The sequence below is a fragment of the Ambystoma mexicanum genome, chromosome 9 (assembly GCF_040938575.1).
Source record: "Ambystoma mexicanum isolate Mex_15411 chromosome 9, UKY_AmexF1_1, whole genome shotgun sequence".
In the NCBI taxonomy this organism is placed as follows: Eukaryota; Metazoa; Chordata; class Amphibia; order Caudata; family Ambystomatidae; genus Ambystoma; species Ambystoma mexicanum.
Window position 1 is genome coordinate 793,868,792 of NC_090931.1, and position 14,115 is coordinate 793,882,906.

Genomic DNA, 14,115 nt, shown 5'->3' on the forward strand with positions numbered 1-14,115 from the left:
GATCGAGGGATCCGCGTCCAGCAATGCTTCAAGAAAGGTGTTGTTGAAAAGGGGACACCTCCTCCGATCTCAACGTCACAATAATGCCAGAGATCAAGGGAGAGGAAGGTGGACACTCACCTTCTCTTTCATTGCGGCAGCCGAAAAAGTCATTTCGCACGCTGACGTGAAACTGAAGGAAATCCAACCCCCGGGCCATGATGAGGAATCTCCTCCTCACATAGCCCATGGATTTAATTACACTTTTGTGCGATCGCTGCTTTGCAGTGATCGTACAAAGTGAAGTACCAAAAAGGACGAGATAACTCGTCCTTGGCACTTAAAGGGTTAACATCATGGCCCGCATTTCTTGGAAGGCCGAAGCAGTGGCAATAACGCTGTATGCACAGACGGCCTTCGACATGGTGTCTTGAAATACTTATTTGCAGTTTAAATAAATGTGGACTGAGCGAGCAAATGGTACACTTTGTTAAACTAGTGTATGCGAACCTGGTCGCCAGAGTGCGTGTCAATGCGGTAACGTCCAAACCGTTTCAGCTAGGTAGATGATCACGCCAAGGTTGCACCTTATCACTCATACAATTTGCATTGGCAATTGAGCCAAAGGCAGACTTGATCAGGGAACTGAAAGGGCGTGGAATCCAAATAACGGGTCATCCCGATATCTCATTATATGCAGATGATGTCTTGTTATCTATTGGAGAACCCCATGTCAATCTGGACTCCATAATGAAAGATATCACTAGATTTGGAGAGTTTTCTGGATTTACTGTGAACTGCACAAAGTCTGTAATCATTCCCCTAATGGTCAAAACGACACAAGCACAGGTTGTGTTTCCTCTGAAATGGGCATCCGATAGAATCAAGTATTTAGGGGTAGTAATATCCAGGCGTTGAGACATACTATTCGCCAACAACTTCAGCACACACAAAACATATGAGCAGTTTTACAGAATTTTCTGTAATGCCCCGTCTCTGGGTACTGCTTTGTGAGTCTATCTAGATGAGGAATCTGTGGGAGAATATAACCCCTCTTTTCAAAGCAAAAATAATAATAAAAATGTATCCTTGTAGAGGAGAAGTAAAGAAGGAAAATGGGCAAGTATTCTTAAATCTGCCGGATTGTAGAGGGCTTCTTTTGACCTTTGCCAGCTAATTTCTGCCATACATTCTCCCTATGAAGGTTTCCCTTAGCTGATGAGGGTGGGGCGAAACAAGGGAGAACAGAGGTAAGGGATGTAGTGCAGGCTATTTATTCAGCAGCAATGTCATATCCATAGTTGAAGTCGAGCATTGAGCATGAATATCGCCGACCTATACTATGCCCCCTGCGAAAGATTTTCAGGAACAATTGTTTGCTGGAGGATATCTATCCAGTTGAGGAATCTGTGGAGGAGAAGCCATAGAGCATTACTGGTAAGTATTTTTTTTCCTTTTCTGCAAGTAAACTAAATAAGTAAGATGGTGGTCAATGTGTTGCGGAGGTATGTGCATTGTATGGTACAGCTAGGGAATTAGCTCTACTGTTGGCAATGTTTTTAGATGTAATTGTTTGACAAGTTAATCTGTTTTTCCTACTTATTTTTCCAGGCTCTCTGGTTTCCGTTGTTGGAGGCTATGATGTTGCCTCAGAAGCACTTCAGTTCCCGAGCATGTCAACAGTATTCCGAACGTAAGCATCTCTCACTTTATTTTGTGTGAATTGCAGCATTGATATCTTTGGTATTTATTAACTATTAGGTCATTCAAATTAAGTTTGTGGTTCTGTTCTGAATTAGCTCCAAAACCTTTGTTGTGCCACATCAGTGCAATGAGCTCTGAGCATGCAAACTGTTATTGATTTGCTCCTAGCTTTTGATTGGTTCATGCTCGATTCTCCCAATGAGCCAAGTTGGCAGTTAGAATTTGCACTTATCAATGCCGCAATCATTGATGAGCAAGAAATACCAACACGATAATTGATCCTCATTATGAGTGAGCCGGTCCGGAAATAAGGTGCCTGTAGCAACATTACACCACTTTTTCTGGACCGGCTCACTCCGAGTCTGCCAGTAGGGGCTGTGAACTACCGGCAGGCCTGACCTGCCGTAGTTCGGGCTCCTACCAGCAGATTTTTCACTGAAGCACCAGCACCGTTACTAGTGGTGCCGGTGCTTAAGTGTTCCCATTTCCTATGGCACTCCATGGGAATGGGAACTTACCATTCCTGTGTCGCCTGTAATAATATCCCAGTATTAACGGGATATCGGACGACGGAAACAATACCAGCGGCTTACCGGCAACCTCATAATGAGGGATGTCTTGGTTAGGAGCTGAGGGCCAGATGCATCACTAATGTCCTGTGCATGCATAATGAGTACAATTATAAACCTACAGAATCCCCTTTAAAAGGCAATGACATTCCTGGGAAACAGTTTCTAATTGATATTATATGATATTTTATTTGTATTGCACCCATACACAAGTGTTTAAGAGCACAACAAGGCAAGGGAGGGGAAACAAGGGAGGACAAAACAACAATCTTACTAAGCCCAGTGACATTGAGAATGTGCAAGTGCAGGGGAGTAATTTATACATAGAGTAAATGCAGCAAGTGTTGGAAGCAGTCAGCAGCAGCAGTGTCTTGGCTACAATTGATTTTGCGGTTCTCCATTGTTTGAGGGGAGGATTTGGCACTCTACTGATTTTCCTGCTGGACCTGGTTTTAAAACGACTCCCACAGCGTGGAGTAAGTGCAGGAAGTGTTGGAAGCAGTCAGCTGTCGGCGGTGGGCTCAGTGGGTTTCAAGCGATACCTGGATAAGGTTGTTTTTCGCTGCTCTGCTGTCCAGGTGGGACATACCTGGTTATTGCCCGTTAACCGGTCGGTGTTTCGAATGGTTTGTGTCCTTCCACGTATTCCTTATCTTATTATATTTCCAATATCCAGCTTAGCTGCTTCAGATTTCTTTTTTTTTAGCTGAGAGCGCTGCGTATCGATGCCTGTCGTCTCGATGTCCCTCGGAGGCCTCCGTCTCAATGTCGACATCACTTAAGGCATATATAGCGCGTGCAGTGTCCGTTGGCTTCAGTTCCGTTTTTCTGCACTAAGGCTTCGGCTACAGTACGCTTCAGTTCCTTTGTGAGAATCTTCGAGAGAAAATCTTCGAAAATGGCTTCGTCATCAGCGTCTTCTACTCCGAAATCGTGATTTAAGAAATGCTGTGACTGCGGGTGGAAGATGTCCATTACGGACCCCCGCAGAATATGTTTGTGGTGTCTGGGATACTCTCATACTTCGTCTGAGTGTGAGGACTGCCTGTCCATGACATCAAAAGCCCTGAGAGAGCGCAGAGGGAAACCCGCAGCAGGTAGGATCCATAAGTCCCCATCGACTCTGTCGAAAAGACAGACGTCGGACGAGTCGAGAACTGTTTTCTCCTCGCCGTAAAAAAGCAAATGATCCTGATCACAAAGTGGCTCCCACCATTCATCATCGTCAAGACACTCGAAGAAACGGCACCATAGGTCACCATCTTCGACATCTTCAGTTCCTCTCCGGAACGGGTCGTATGTCCAACAAAAAGAGCCTCCCCAGCTGAGTGGGAAGAATTTAGGCTGAAGATAAGTATTTGAGAATGGGGCCTTGACTCCAGAGTACTGTCAAAAGCCATGCTTAGGTCGAAAGTCCTGATAACCATAAGAATAAGACGTGTGCGCCTTCGGGCCCGGCAAGCAAAACTCCTCGAGAGCATTGTAAGGATCCCTCGAGTCGAGAAAAAGTCCCTTTGAGGACTGAGTTGTCGATGCCATGGGCGCCGAGATTCTCTTCATCGACGCCATCAGCGCTGAAAGACACGTCATTGACGCCAAAAGACCATTCTTTGACGCTATCGGCACAAAAACATAAGCAAAAGTCATCGACGTATCAGGCTTCGAGCTCCTCGATGCTACAGGTGTCAAAGTCGTTGACGCAGGTATCGAAGCCTTCGACGTCGACGGTATCGACAATCTCAGGTATCATTGAAAAATCATATTCCCCTTTACCTAGGGCTGATTTTTGTCAAGTCTCTTTCCTTGATTTATAAGGATGCAGAGCCATCATCTAATGAATTGAGAACTTTTGGTCTCCAATATGGTACGCCATCAGTTCCTGAGGCCCTTATATTTATTTATAAAGTCCAGGATAAACAACTTTCAAGAGTTCCTACATAATGCCAGTGGTTTGGACACCTCACCAGAGGTAGAGTTTGGCAGATCAGACCCATCTGATCACACAGAAGTACCCTACAGGCAGTTAATGTCAAGGGTGGTTGAGTAGATGGGATGGAGTAGATCAAGCCCAGTTTTCGAACAAGATGACCTGACAGATATTCTGGACAGAGGACCTCAGGCAGACCCAATTGTTCCATTTCATGCAGCTTCACAAAAGCGCATAAGTACCAATTAGGAGGAGCCTGAATTGAATCGGACAGCGTGTCCAGCAGTGAACCCGATTACTTATCAAAGCACACAACTCCAGAGAGTCTGGTGGTACATGCTGCCACCTCAATCACAAGACAAAATGCCTACCCTACCATCCCTCCTGATAAGGATGATAAACGTTACGACGCTCTAGCCAAGGTGGTTTTGACGCTCTAGCCAAGGTGGTTTTTTTGGCTGGATGGAAGTATGGCCCTGAAGTCAGCAAATGCCACGTGCACGTTGGCTCGGTTCACTCATACCCTTTGGGAGTGTATATCCATGGCTACTGACCATATCCCTGAAGGAGGAAGGAAGGGGAATAACGAGACAGGTTTTTCAACATGGTCAAGGATGGTAAAGACGCTATGTGTGAATCCCTCCAGACTGGTCTTGACTCGGCTGACAGTATATGCAGAGCAATGGCAGCTAGTATTGTCATGCACAGATTTGCCTGGTTAAGGAAGTCAGGATTTGCTCCAAATGTACAATCCAGACTGCTTAACATGCCCTTTGACAGCACACATTTGTTTGTTAGCAAGGCTGATGAAAGTCTGAAGAAACTGCAATCATCAAAATGCAGCAAAATCCCTTGGTGCTGCGATTAGACAACCTCCAAATCGCCCCATGGGTACGCCGTGGAGGGGTAGGTTCTTTCGTAACTGCTCCAATTTGGGAGAGGCGGAGGACAGTCTGTTCAAAGAGGCCAAAGAAGATTTCCCTGTGGTGGGCGGGAAGAGGTACTAAAACCGCCTCAGCAGTGGCTACTTTGCCATCAGCCACTGCGTTGACCACCCCTAAACCTCTCTGAGGACTTTGTTCACAAGACTCCAATGAGAGGCAGACTCTCACAGCATCTGAAAGAATGGCAGGCTATTACTTCAGATGCATGGGCTTTGGAAACCATGGCCCAGGGTTACTGCCTTGCCTTTCTAAAAAAGCCTCAGAGTCATCCACCCGGGAACATCTCTTTCAAAGTTCCAGATCTGCTCCTTGTGCATGAAATATTAACCCTGCTGGAGAAAGGTGCTATAGAACTAGTTACGTTAGCAGAGAGGAACAAGTGTTGGTACTCCAAAAAAGGACAGAGGATTGAGACCCATCTTGGACTTAAGAGACTTGAACCAGTTCCTCAGGTAGGACAAGTTCAAGATGGTTACCATTTCTCAGATTCTTCTGGCCCTTCAGCTTCAGGACTGGATGGTATCATTGGACCTTCAGGATGCTTACTTTCATGTGCCAATCCATCACAAGCACAGAAGGTACCTGAGGTTAGTGGTTGGTGGTTCTCATTATCAGTTTCGAGTTCTGCCATTTGGGCTGTCCTCCGCCTGAGGGTTTTCACCAAGTTAATGGTGGTGGTGGCAGCGAGTCTCAGGAGAGGGGGAATTCACGTCTACCCCTACATAGACGATTGGCTGATCAGGACAAACTCTCTCGAACAGGTGCTGGAACATCTCAGCTACACCCTTCACTCCCTTCACAGACTGGGCTTCTCCCTGAACTTCAAGAAGTCTCACGTGATACCATCCCATCATTGGAGCAGTTCTAGATGCATCCTTGGGAAAAGCCTTGCCACCAGAGGTGAAGGTTCAAGACATTCTGCAGATGGTCACCAAATTTCAGAGTGACCAGCGTCTGCCGGCCTTCGACTTTCTTTTTTGCCATTTAAACATTGAGGTATTTTCATCAACTACAAGTAAATCATCAACATTGCAAAACTGTCCCTCACCGTAACAATTCAGGATTGGCTGGGTTTATGCGATGATGTGTACCTTCTATGTCTGTTTCAGAAATCATTTGCTTACTATGCATCACAGTCTTAGCTTCCTCATGCTTATGCAAATGACTCTCTATTAGGTAAGAAATATAAGGTAAGAGAATCCTTGGAGAGGAAAACAAACGCATAAGAATCAAACAAATCCTACAACATAAAATTATACAGTTAAACCTTTCGTGTGTGTCTATTATGCTCTTATAGCTTCTGGTCAGTGAAGATCTCTTCTCCAAGATGCTTCTTGCCCCATGAGGGGTATAATAGATCATTTCCCGCTCTATAGTAGCGAGAAGGAGGACATCTTGTGAGGCCGATAAAGGATACTAGGGTTGTCAAATGTGTTCACAAACGTAATGAGCGGGGCCCAATCTGACAGGAACTTCACTGTTGTACCTTTCATGGCTGCAATTTTAGACATTGCCGCCACATACCACACCTTGGGCCACCATTCACTTATACCCAGCGTGTCTTGTGATTTCCAGTGCTGTTCGATAACCAGCCGAGCGGCCACTAAGAAGAAGGTAACCAACTTGGAACTCTTTGCCAGTAACTTGTAATGGCCTTGCGTATCTTCATTCCCTAGGAGGGGGATCAGCGGATCCATTTCTAGGTCGAATCCACAGATATCTTTTACAGATATCTTTTATCTGGGCGACCACTATCCTCCAAAATGCTTACACTTGTGGACATTGTGATCCCATATGAAACAAAAGGAACCCAAAGATGCGTTGCACCTCCAGCAGTTGGGGGTGGGAGGGGTGGCGAGTGGGGGACATTTTGTGTAATCGCTCTGGAGTGAGGTACCAGCGCAGGATCAATTTGAACCAATTCTCCCGTAAGTGGACCGCCTGAGATGTTTTGTTAGCCCTGAACCATATGTTAAAACATGCAAGTTCATCTATGGGACTGCCTAAATCTTTTTCCCACCCGGCCATGTACGTGTGCGAGGACTTATATCTAATCTTATTGAGGACCTTATAGATGGTTGCCAATTTAGGTTTGGGGGTCACCAAAGAACAGGTCTTCAAATATGGTGGTTTCCCTTTTCCCCTGTTGCTCTATCCTTGAATGAGTGGCCCAGTGAAGCAGTTGCAAGTGTTCAAATCTGTCTCTTTCCCCCACCCCAAAGGCCTGTTTACACTCCTCGAACGTGAGAGGACTGTTGTTCTGTAACAATTTCCTTAACATATGTAAGCCTCCTTCTACCGTCTTCATTGGTTCCGAAATATTAAGTATGGTTTATTTTGCCAGCTTAATTTTAAAGCCAGAGAGTTCTCTGTATCTTTCCATTACTTTGAAGATGTGTGGCAAAGTAGTGCTGGAGTTCTGCATATAAAAGAGGAGGTCATCTGCATATAAAGCTAGCTTATGGTGATATCCAGCTATTTCTATCCCCGTTATTCCCCCTGAAGAACGTACTAAACAGGTCAGTGGCTCAATGGAGAGAGCAAACATCAATGGGACAGTGGACACCCTTGTGGATGGCAGTACATAATTCGCTAGTAGCAATTTGCAAAACCTCTGGCCCAGCGCAAGCCCTTCTAGTACCTTGTATAGGTCTGGCCAATCCACGCGGTCAAACGCTTTTTCTGCGTCAATTGAAAGTAGGACCAATTATTTCTTGTGTCTGTGCGCCCAGGCCGATAGATCTATAGTTCACCGGATGTTATCAGATGCCTGGCGTCTGGGTATAAACCCTGTTTGATCAGGTCGTACTAAGGTTGGTAAGAAAAGGGCTAGTCTTGTGGCCAACACCTTCGAATAAATTTGAGTGTCGTAGTTCATGACCGCTATCGGCTAATAGGACGAGCACATGGTAGGGCCCTTTTCTGGTTTGGCTAATAACGTTAAATATGATTCTCCCATAGTGGGTGTAATTGTCCCTGTTTCGGCAAAGGAGTTAAATAGTGTTGCCATATGAGGGGCCAGGACTGCAGCAAATTTTTTGAAGAAGGCTGGCGTGAAGCCATCTGGGCCCGGTGCTTTGCTACCTGGGAGAGAGCAAATGGTCTCTTCAATTGCATCCAATGTAATTGGTGCTTCAAGAATTTCTCTGTTCCCCTGTGATATCTGGGAGTTGAGCCTCCTGTATAAAGGCTGCTTGTTGCTGGGCTGTGGTGGGATCGGCTGCGAACAATCCGAAGTAATACTGCGACAGGATTAGTATTTTCTCATTTTCTTCAGCCCGTGATTGACCTCCGTTATCTTTTAATGCTCCTATCGCAGCACCATTCCGCTGGACACGAGGTTTATATGCTAATAGATGGGATGCTTTATTAGAAGTGCTGAAGTAAAAGTGATTTGTTTGAAGTCATTTATATGAAATATCTCCTGCCCATAGTGCCTTTAGTTCCGCTCTAGCCACCTGAAGTTGCCTATAAGTTTTCCAGGCCCCATCTTGTTTGTACCGAGTTTCCAAGCCAGTTACCCTCTCTCCTGCCTTTTCCCTGTGAGCGGTTAATAGCTTTTTGAGAGCTGCGGCTATACTAATCAATTCTCCCCTTTGCCTTGGCTTGAGAGCTTTCCACACCCCTGCAATGGACCTCTCGCCTGTATAGTTTTCATGAAAGTATTGAGTGATGCATTCAGTGATGTCCGTGCAGACGGCTATATCAGTAAGGAGAGAATCGTTCAGACGCCACTTCGTGGACTTTCTGTTTCCCAGACCATACCCGTCTAGTTGTATTGTCATGGGGGAGTTGTCTGACACCAAGGCTACTCCTATTGTAGCAGCTATAACACTGGGAACCAAGGCTTAGGATACCAAAATGTAATTGATTCTGGAATATGTGCGATATACATATGAGTAATGAGAGTAATCTCTGCATTGAGGGTAGAGGTTCTCCCATAAATCCACCAGTTGTAAATCAGCCATAGCCGTTTTAATGAGAGCCGCCTTTGCCAATTCGGCCGAGACATTGGGGCAGATCTGTCCATTCCCCCCTCCAGTGCCACATTAAAGTCTCCTCCTAACACTAGCTCCCCTTGCTTGAATTGTGCCATTTGGGGGAATAGGTCCGTGTAGAACTGTGTTTGCTGTTGACTTGAGCCATATATTGACAACACCGTCGGGTCTTTACCCGCTTTTCGCATCACTACCCCAATGTATCTTCCCCTGGCATCCTTCACTACCTTTATACGCTCATATGGTAGGGACTTTACTATTAAGATTGCCACTCCCGCTGTTTTGCTTGCTGATGAAGCATAATACTGATGCGGTTACCACCTAGACCTCATTATCATTTAATCTCGGCCCAACAAGTGGGTCTCTTGAAGGAGGCCAATGTCTGCTTTAAGGTCGACCAGTTTTGACAAAACACATTCACGCTTGCAAGGTGAGTTTTAGTCCTGTACATTTAAGGACACTGTTTTTAGATCCGCCATCATTTGCAGCCTGGTAATAGAGCCTCTTTGAACCATTTCATACATTGAGTCCCCTTACTAAACTGTGCTGGTGCACCGCATTGCCTCCGTCTCCCCTGTCCCTCCATTTTAAGCATCGCCTCATGTTTCTCCTCTTGTTGCTTTTACCATGCTCCCCCACCTTCAAGGTAAAAATAAATGAGAAAAGATCGAAAAACTTAAATAACATTGAAAAACAAACCAAATATGAATGTAACCTCCTGTGAGGTCTTCGTCAAGCACTTTGCTTGAAAAAGGGCACATGGTCCTATTGCTCTCTGAACTATGAACAATTTGCTATTATAACCGATCTGCCGGTGCTGTCCCAAATTAACTTCTTTGGATTGCAGCACTTTGGTGTCTCAGTTTTAAGGCAGCCTGTTCCGAAAAGCCACAAATCTGTTCTCAGATGGGCATCTGTTGATAGGGTAAACACCTCTTGTTTGTCTATCAGCCCGGCCCCTCCACTTCTGCACTTCTTTTTCCTTCGATCCATTGATGGTCTTCTGCGGTCGCAGCGCCTGTTCTTCCTTGATTTGGATTGCGACCATTGAGGGATCGATGTTTCAGATGCCTGTTCATCTGGTACGTGAATCTCTGCTTCCGGGATCTTCAACGTTTCTACGGCCGCCCTTAGTGAGGTGAACTGATGTTGAGAGCCATCCATTTGGAACAGGTTTCTGAAAGGGTATCCCCATTAAAAGCAGATCCCTTTTCAGTCAGCCATGTTGTCAGCGGCCTCATCTGCCTACAGCGGCGTATCATCCCCTGGGAGAGGTCGTGGAATAGCTGCAGCGTCCCTTAATGAAACAAAATGTCTCCCCTAGCTCTGGCTTTTTGGAAAAGAAGATCCTTGGTTTTAAAGAAGTGAACCCTTACCAGGACGTCCGGGACTAGGTTCTGTCTTGTCTGGAAGTTAGAAATACCCTGTGTGTACTATCCAACATGAGGTTTGCTGGTTCCTCCCCTAGTAACTCCTGGAAGAGGTTCCGAACATATCCCTCAAGGTCTGGATCCAAGACTTCCCATGGCACCCCTCTTATTTGTATATTGTTCCTGCAGGAACGATTTTCGGTGTCCCCCAGCTTTTCTTCTGCTGTGCGCCTGTAGGATTCTAGTGCCGACACCCTTTGCTCAAGCTGATCATAGAACTCCGTTTGCTTGCAAAAGGCTGTCTCTAGGTCATCCATCTTAGATCCGTTTTGTTGCACCGTGTGTGTCAAATCCTGGAAAGCGCTTTTAAGCTCTATGGCCGAGGACGCCATTTCTTTCTGCAGTGATTGGAACAGGTGTACAATGTCCCCTTTCGTGGACGGTTGAGCCTCCTCCTCAAGTGGTGCGGGCACCTCTGATGGTGGCTTAGGGTGCTGAAGCATGTCCCTGATTGTTGCCCTGATTTTTCCTTAGATTTGCCAAATTTTATCTTGCCCTATATGCAAGTTTTCTGATCAGTGTAACAGGGATCTTCCCGGTTGGGACGGCGTGAAGTGAGCAGATATTCCCACGTGGTTATTCCCAGGCCCTTCTGCTGCCTTTATTCCAGATTGAGTCTGGTGTTCGATATGTACCCCCCTTTTTCTCTTGGGGTGGGTTATTTTTGTATATGTTATCCCACTCATCCTGTCTGCTATGAGTTTTGGGTGCCTGCCTTGCCCTTCTCCTCAGTTGGTGGGATCCCTGTCTTCCCCTCGCCTCCTAGGAAGCTTTTACGTGCACTTAGCCTGGACCAGTTTCCTGTGTGGCTGTTATACTGCCTGCTATTTATTTGTCGGGTTCCTGGGTGCCTCTCAGCTCTTTAGTGCCTTCTGCCACCTTTGTTTTCTGTGAGACTGCAATTTTCCCAGAGTTCCCCCTCCTCCGTGCTATCCGATCGCTCAAAATTCCGTTCTATACCTTGAGCGTGATGGCAGCTGCAATCTTACTTTTGATCCAGAGTAATGCTACTGCTAATGTCCCCGCTCCCTCTGTGCGTTGGACTGCGTGTGTCGACTGTAGCCATGTGCTGCTTTCAGCCCCTCCGATCGGGCGGACGAGGGAGACAACAGTGCTTTAGGTTCACTTTTGCCACCTACCTCCTGGCTCCTCTCCAGGCACCGGACTGCGTGTCCGGCTCCTGCAGCTCCGCCGGGCCCCTCCTCTAAGCTCAGGCTCCTTCCACTTGTCTCTGCAACGTTCCCCTGGTGGTGGTGCTGCTTGCCGTGTGCCAGAGAGCTGACAGGCCGTCCGTTGTCGGTCTGCCTGCCGGCGCCCTCAGAGTCCCGTCTTCTGCACAGCTGTAGGGATGGGAGGGAGTAGGGAAGGCGATCAGACGTGCCTTCCCTACTCCCCCAGCCCCCAGCTACCCACTTTATAGGGCTCCGCTGGCTCCTCTCACCCGTGGTGTTCTCTCAGGCAGATAGTGCATCCAACTTCGCTACGTAGTGGGACATCGCAGCCATCTTTGTTCCGTGCGTAGGATCAGACACCCTTCGTTCTGCCACCAATATCAGGTGAATTCAGACAGTTTTGGGCTGCAGACCGCCCCTGCTGCTGCCTGACACCTTCCAATAGCAGAATTTAGTTATAAAGGAGTTTGATGTTCATTTTCTCGGCTACGCGCAGGACGGTTATCTGTGTAAGGCTGCAGAGCCTCGGAGGGTTACTACTCGATTAGGTCCCAGCCACGCCAAGCACCCAGGCCTTTGACTTTCTGAGGTTGTTCGGCCTCATGGCATCCTGAATTCTTCTACTGCCAGAGGCGTGCCCGAGAATGAAATCTCTTCGGTGGGCTCTCAGGACTCAATGGTCTCAATTCTCAGGCAAGATGTCAGATCTCCTTCAGGTCCGAAACAGAGTCGCTCAGGATCTCCTGTGGTGGACCTGCGAGGACAACCTTTTAAAAGGAGGACCATTTTGGCAACCGTGGCCGGAGATAAAGGTAGTAACGGACGCCTCACTCACAGGATGGGGAGCGCATACCAACAACCTGACAATTAAAAAAAAAAAAAAGTACATTTTTTATGATCCTGGTGATGACACAATTCCTGAAAGGCCTTGAAAATAAGTTGCTGCCAACTTCCCTTGTGGTCCCGGATTGGGACCTTAATCTGGTACTCGCATATCTGATGGCGGCTCCTTTTGAGCCTATGTATTCTTGTCCTTTAAGACTTCTCTCCTTAAAACAGCCTTTTTGGTGGCCATTACATCTGCGAGGCGGGTGAGTGAACTACTGGCCTTATGCTGTAAACCACTTTTCCTGTGTTTTTTTCTGAAAAAAGTGATGCTCAGGGTAAGGCCAGGCTTCCTTCCCAAAGTTGTCTCTGAGCCCCACCTATCGCTATCCATTGACCCCCCCAGTCTACTATCCTCCCCTGCATCGTTCTAAGGAGGAGGTGCGATTTCATCGCCTGGATACCAAAAGGGCGCTAAGTTATTACATTGCGAGGACGTCTGAGTTCAGATGACCTGACCAGCCCTTTGTGGCTTTTTCTTTAATCCGTAAGGGCCTGGCCATAACTACGCAAACTTTGTCCCGTTGGATCATTTTCTGTATAGCGGAATGCTACCAGCCCGCCGGAAAATAATTACCGGCAGGCATAAGGGCTCATTTGACTAGGGGATATGCTTGGAAAACCTTTCCACATGGGGCGTAGTGAATCTCGACTCGATCGTCGATCCATCTTGCACGGTGGGCGATCATCGGTTTCGGAAGTGACATCAGGCGCAATACATATACCACGTCACTACGCCCCATGCCTCTGTACCTTTTTTCTGCACGCTCACACGCTGCATCAAGAGCCTACTCGAGTTTCACTCAACGTTTTTCACGAACTTTTTTTGATTTACCTCGATGATGTCTTCGCACCGGATCTCTGGTTTCAAGCAGTTCTCTGATTGCGAGGCCAAAATGTAGGTGACGGACCCGCATGATGTCTGTTTGTGGTGTTTGGGTTCCATTCGCGACACAGAGGCCTACGCGTTGTGCGCCAAGATGCAACCCAAGTCCCTGCGAGTGTCATGGCCATAGCCCCAGGCCCTGTTACTCGGGGGCCTATGGGCCGCATCACAGTGTCCCTGCATGGCCTCTAGGGACCAATCATGCCCCCCAAGACTTTCCTGGAGTCAGTCCTGGTGCCTTTGGCGCCAGGCTCATAAGACAGAAGAAGGAGCTGGAGCGCCCAATGGGAATAGAACAACATGGCTGCCCCCACATGGTTCAGTTCAGAACTGAACCATGCAGTCTAGCATCCCGGGTGTGGTCAGGCCTGAAGGCACCTGGGATACCTGGGGACTATTTAAGCCACGCCCAAGCTGCAGCAGACGCTTCGCATTGCTCTGCACTCGCAGCGTGATGTTCACCGCAATCTGTCCGCAGCATTCCTAGCCTGCACCTACAAGGAAAAGAAGAAGAACATCAGTAACAATCATTACCTGCTTTTAAATCCAGCTCCTGTCATCCGCTCCAGTGTCACCTCGGAAGCTCGTCCACGTTTGAAAGCAGCAACCTGGAGGAGGAAA

General features: G+C 47.2%; 1 protein-coding gene across 3 annotated transcripts in view; it reads left to right on the forward strand.

The window, feature by feature from the left end:
• Window positions 1-14,115, forward strand: part of VPS8 (VPS8 subunit of CORVET complex) — a 2,529,257-nt gene that overhangs the window by 2,106,758 nt on the left and 408,384 nt on the right. For all 3 annotated transcript variants that reach the window (XM_069615741.1, XM_069615740.1, XM_069615739.1), the window contains exon 39: window positions 1,591-1,672. In XM_069615741.1, coding sequence (XP_069471842.1) covers window positions 1,591-1,672 — 82 coding nt within the window. The remainder of the gene's footprint in view (window positions 1-1,590; window positions 1,673-14,115) is intronic.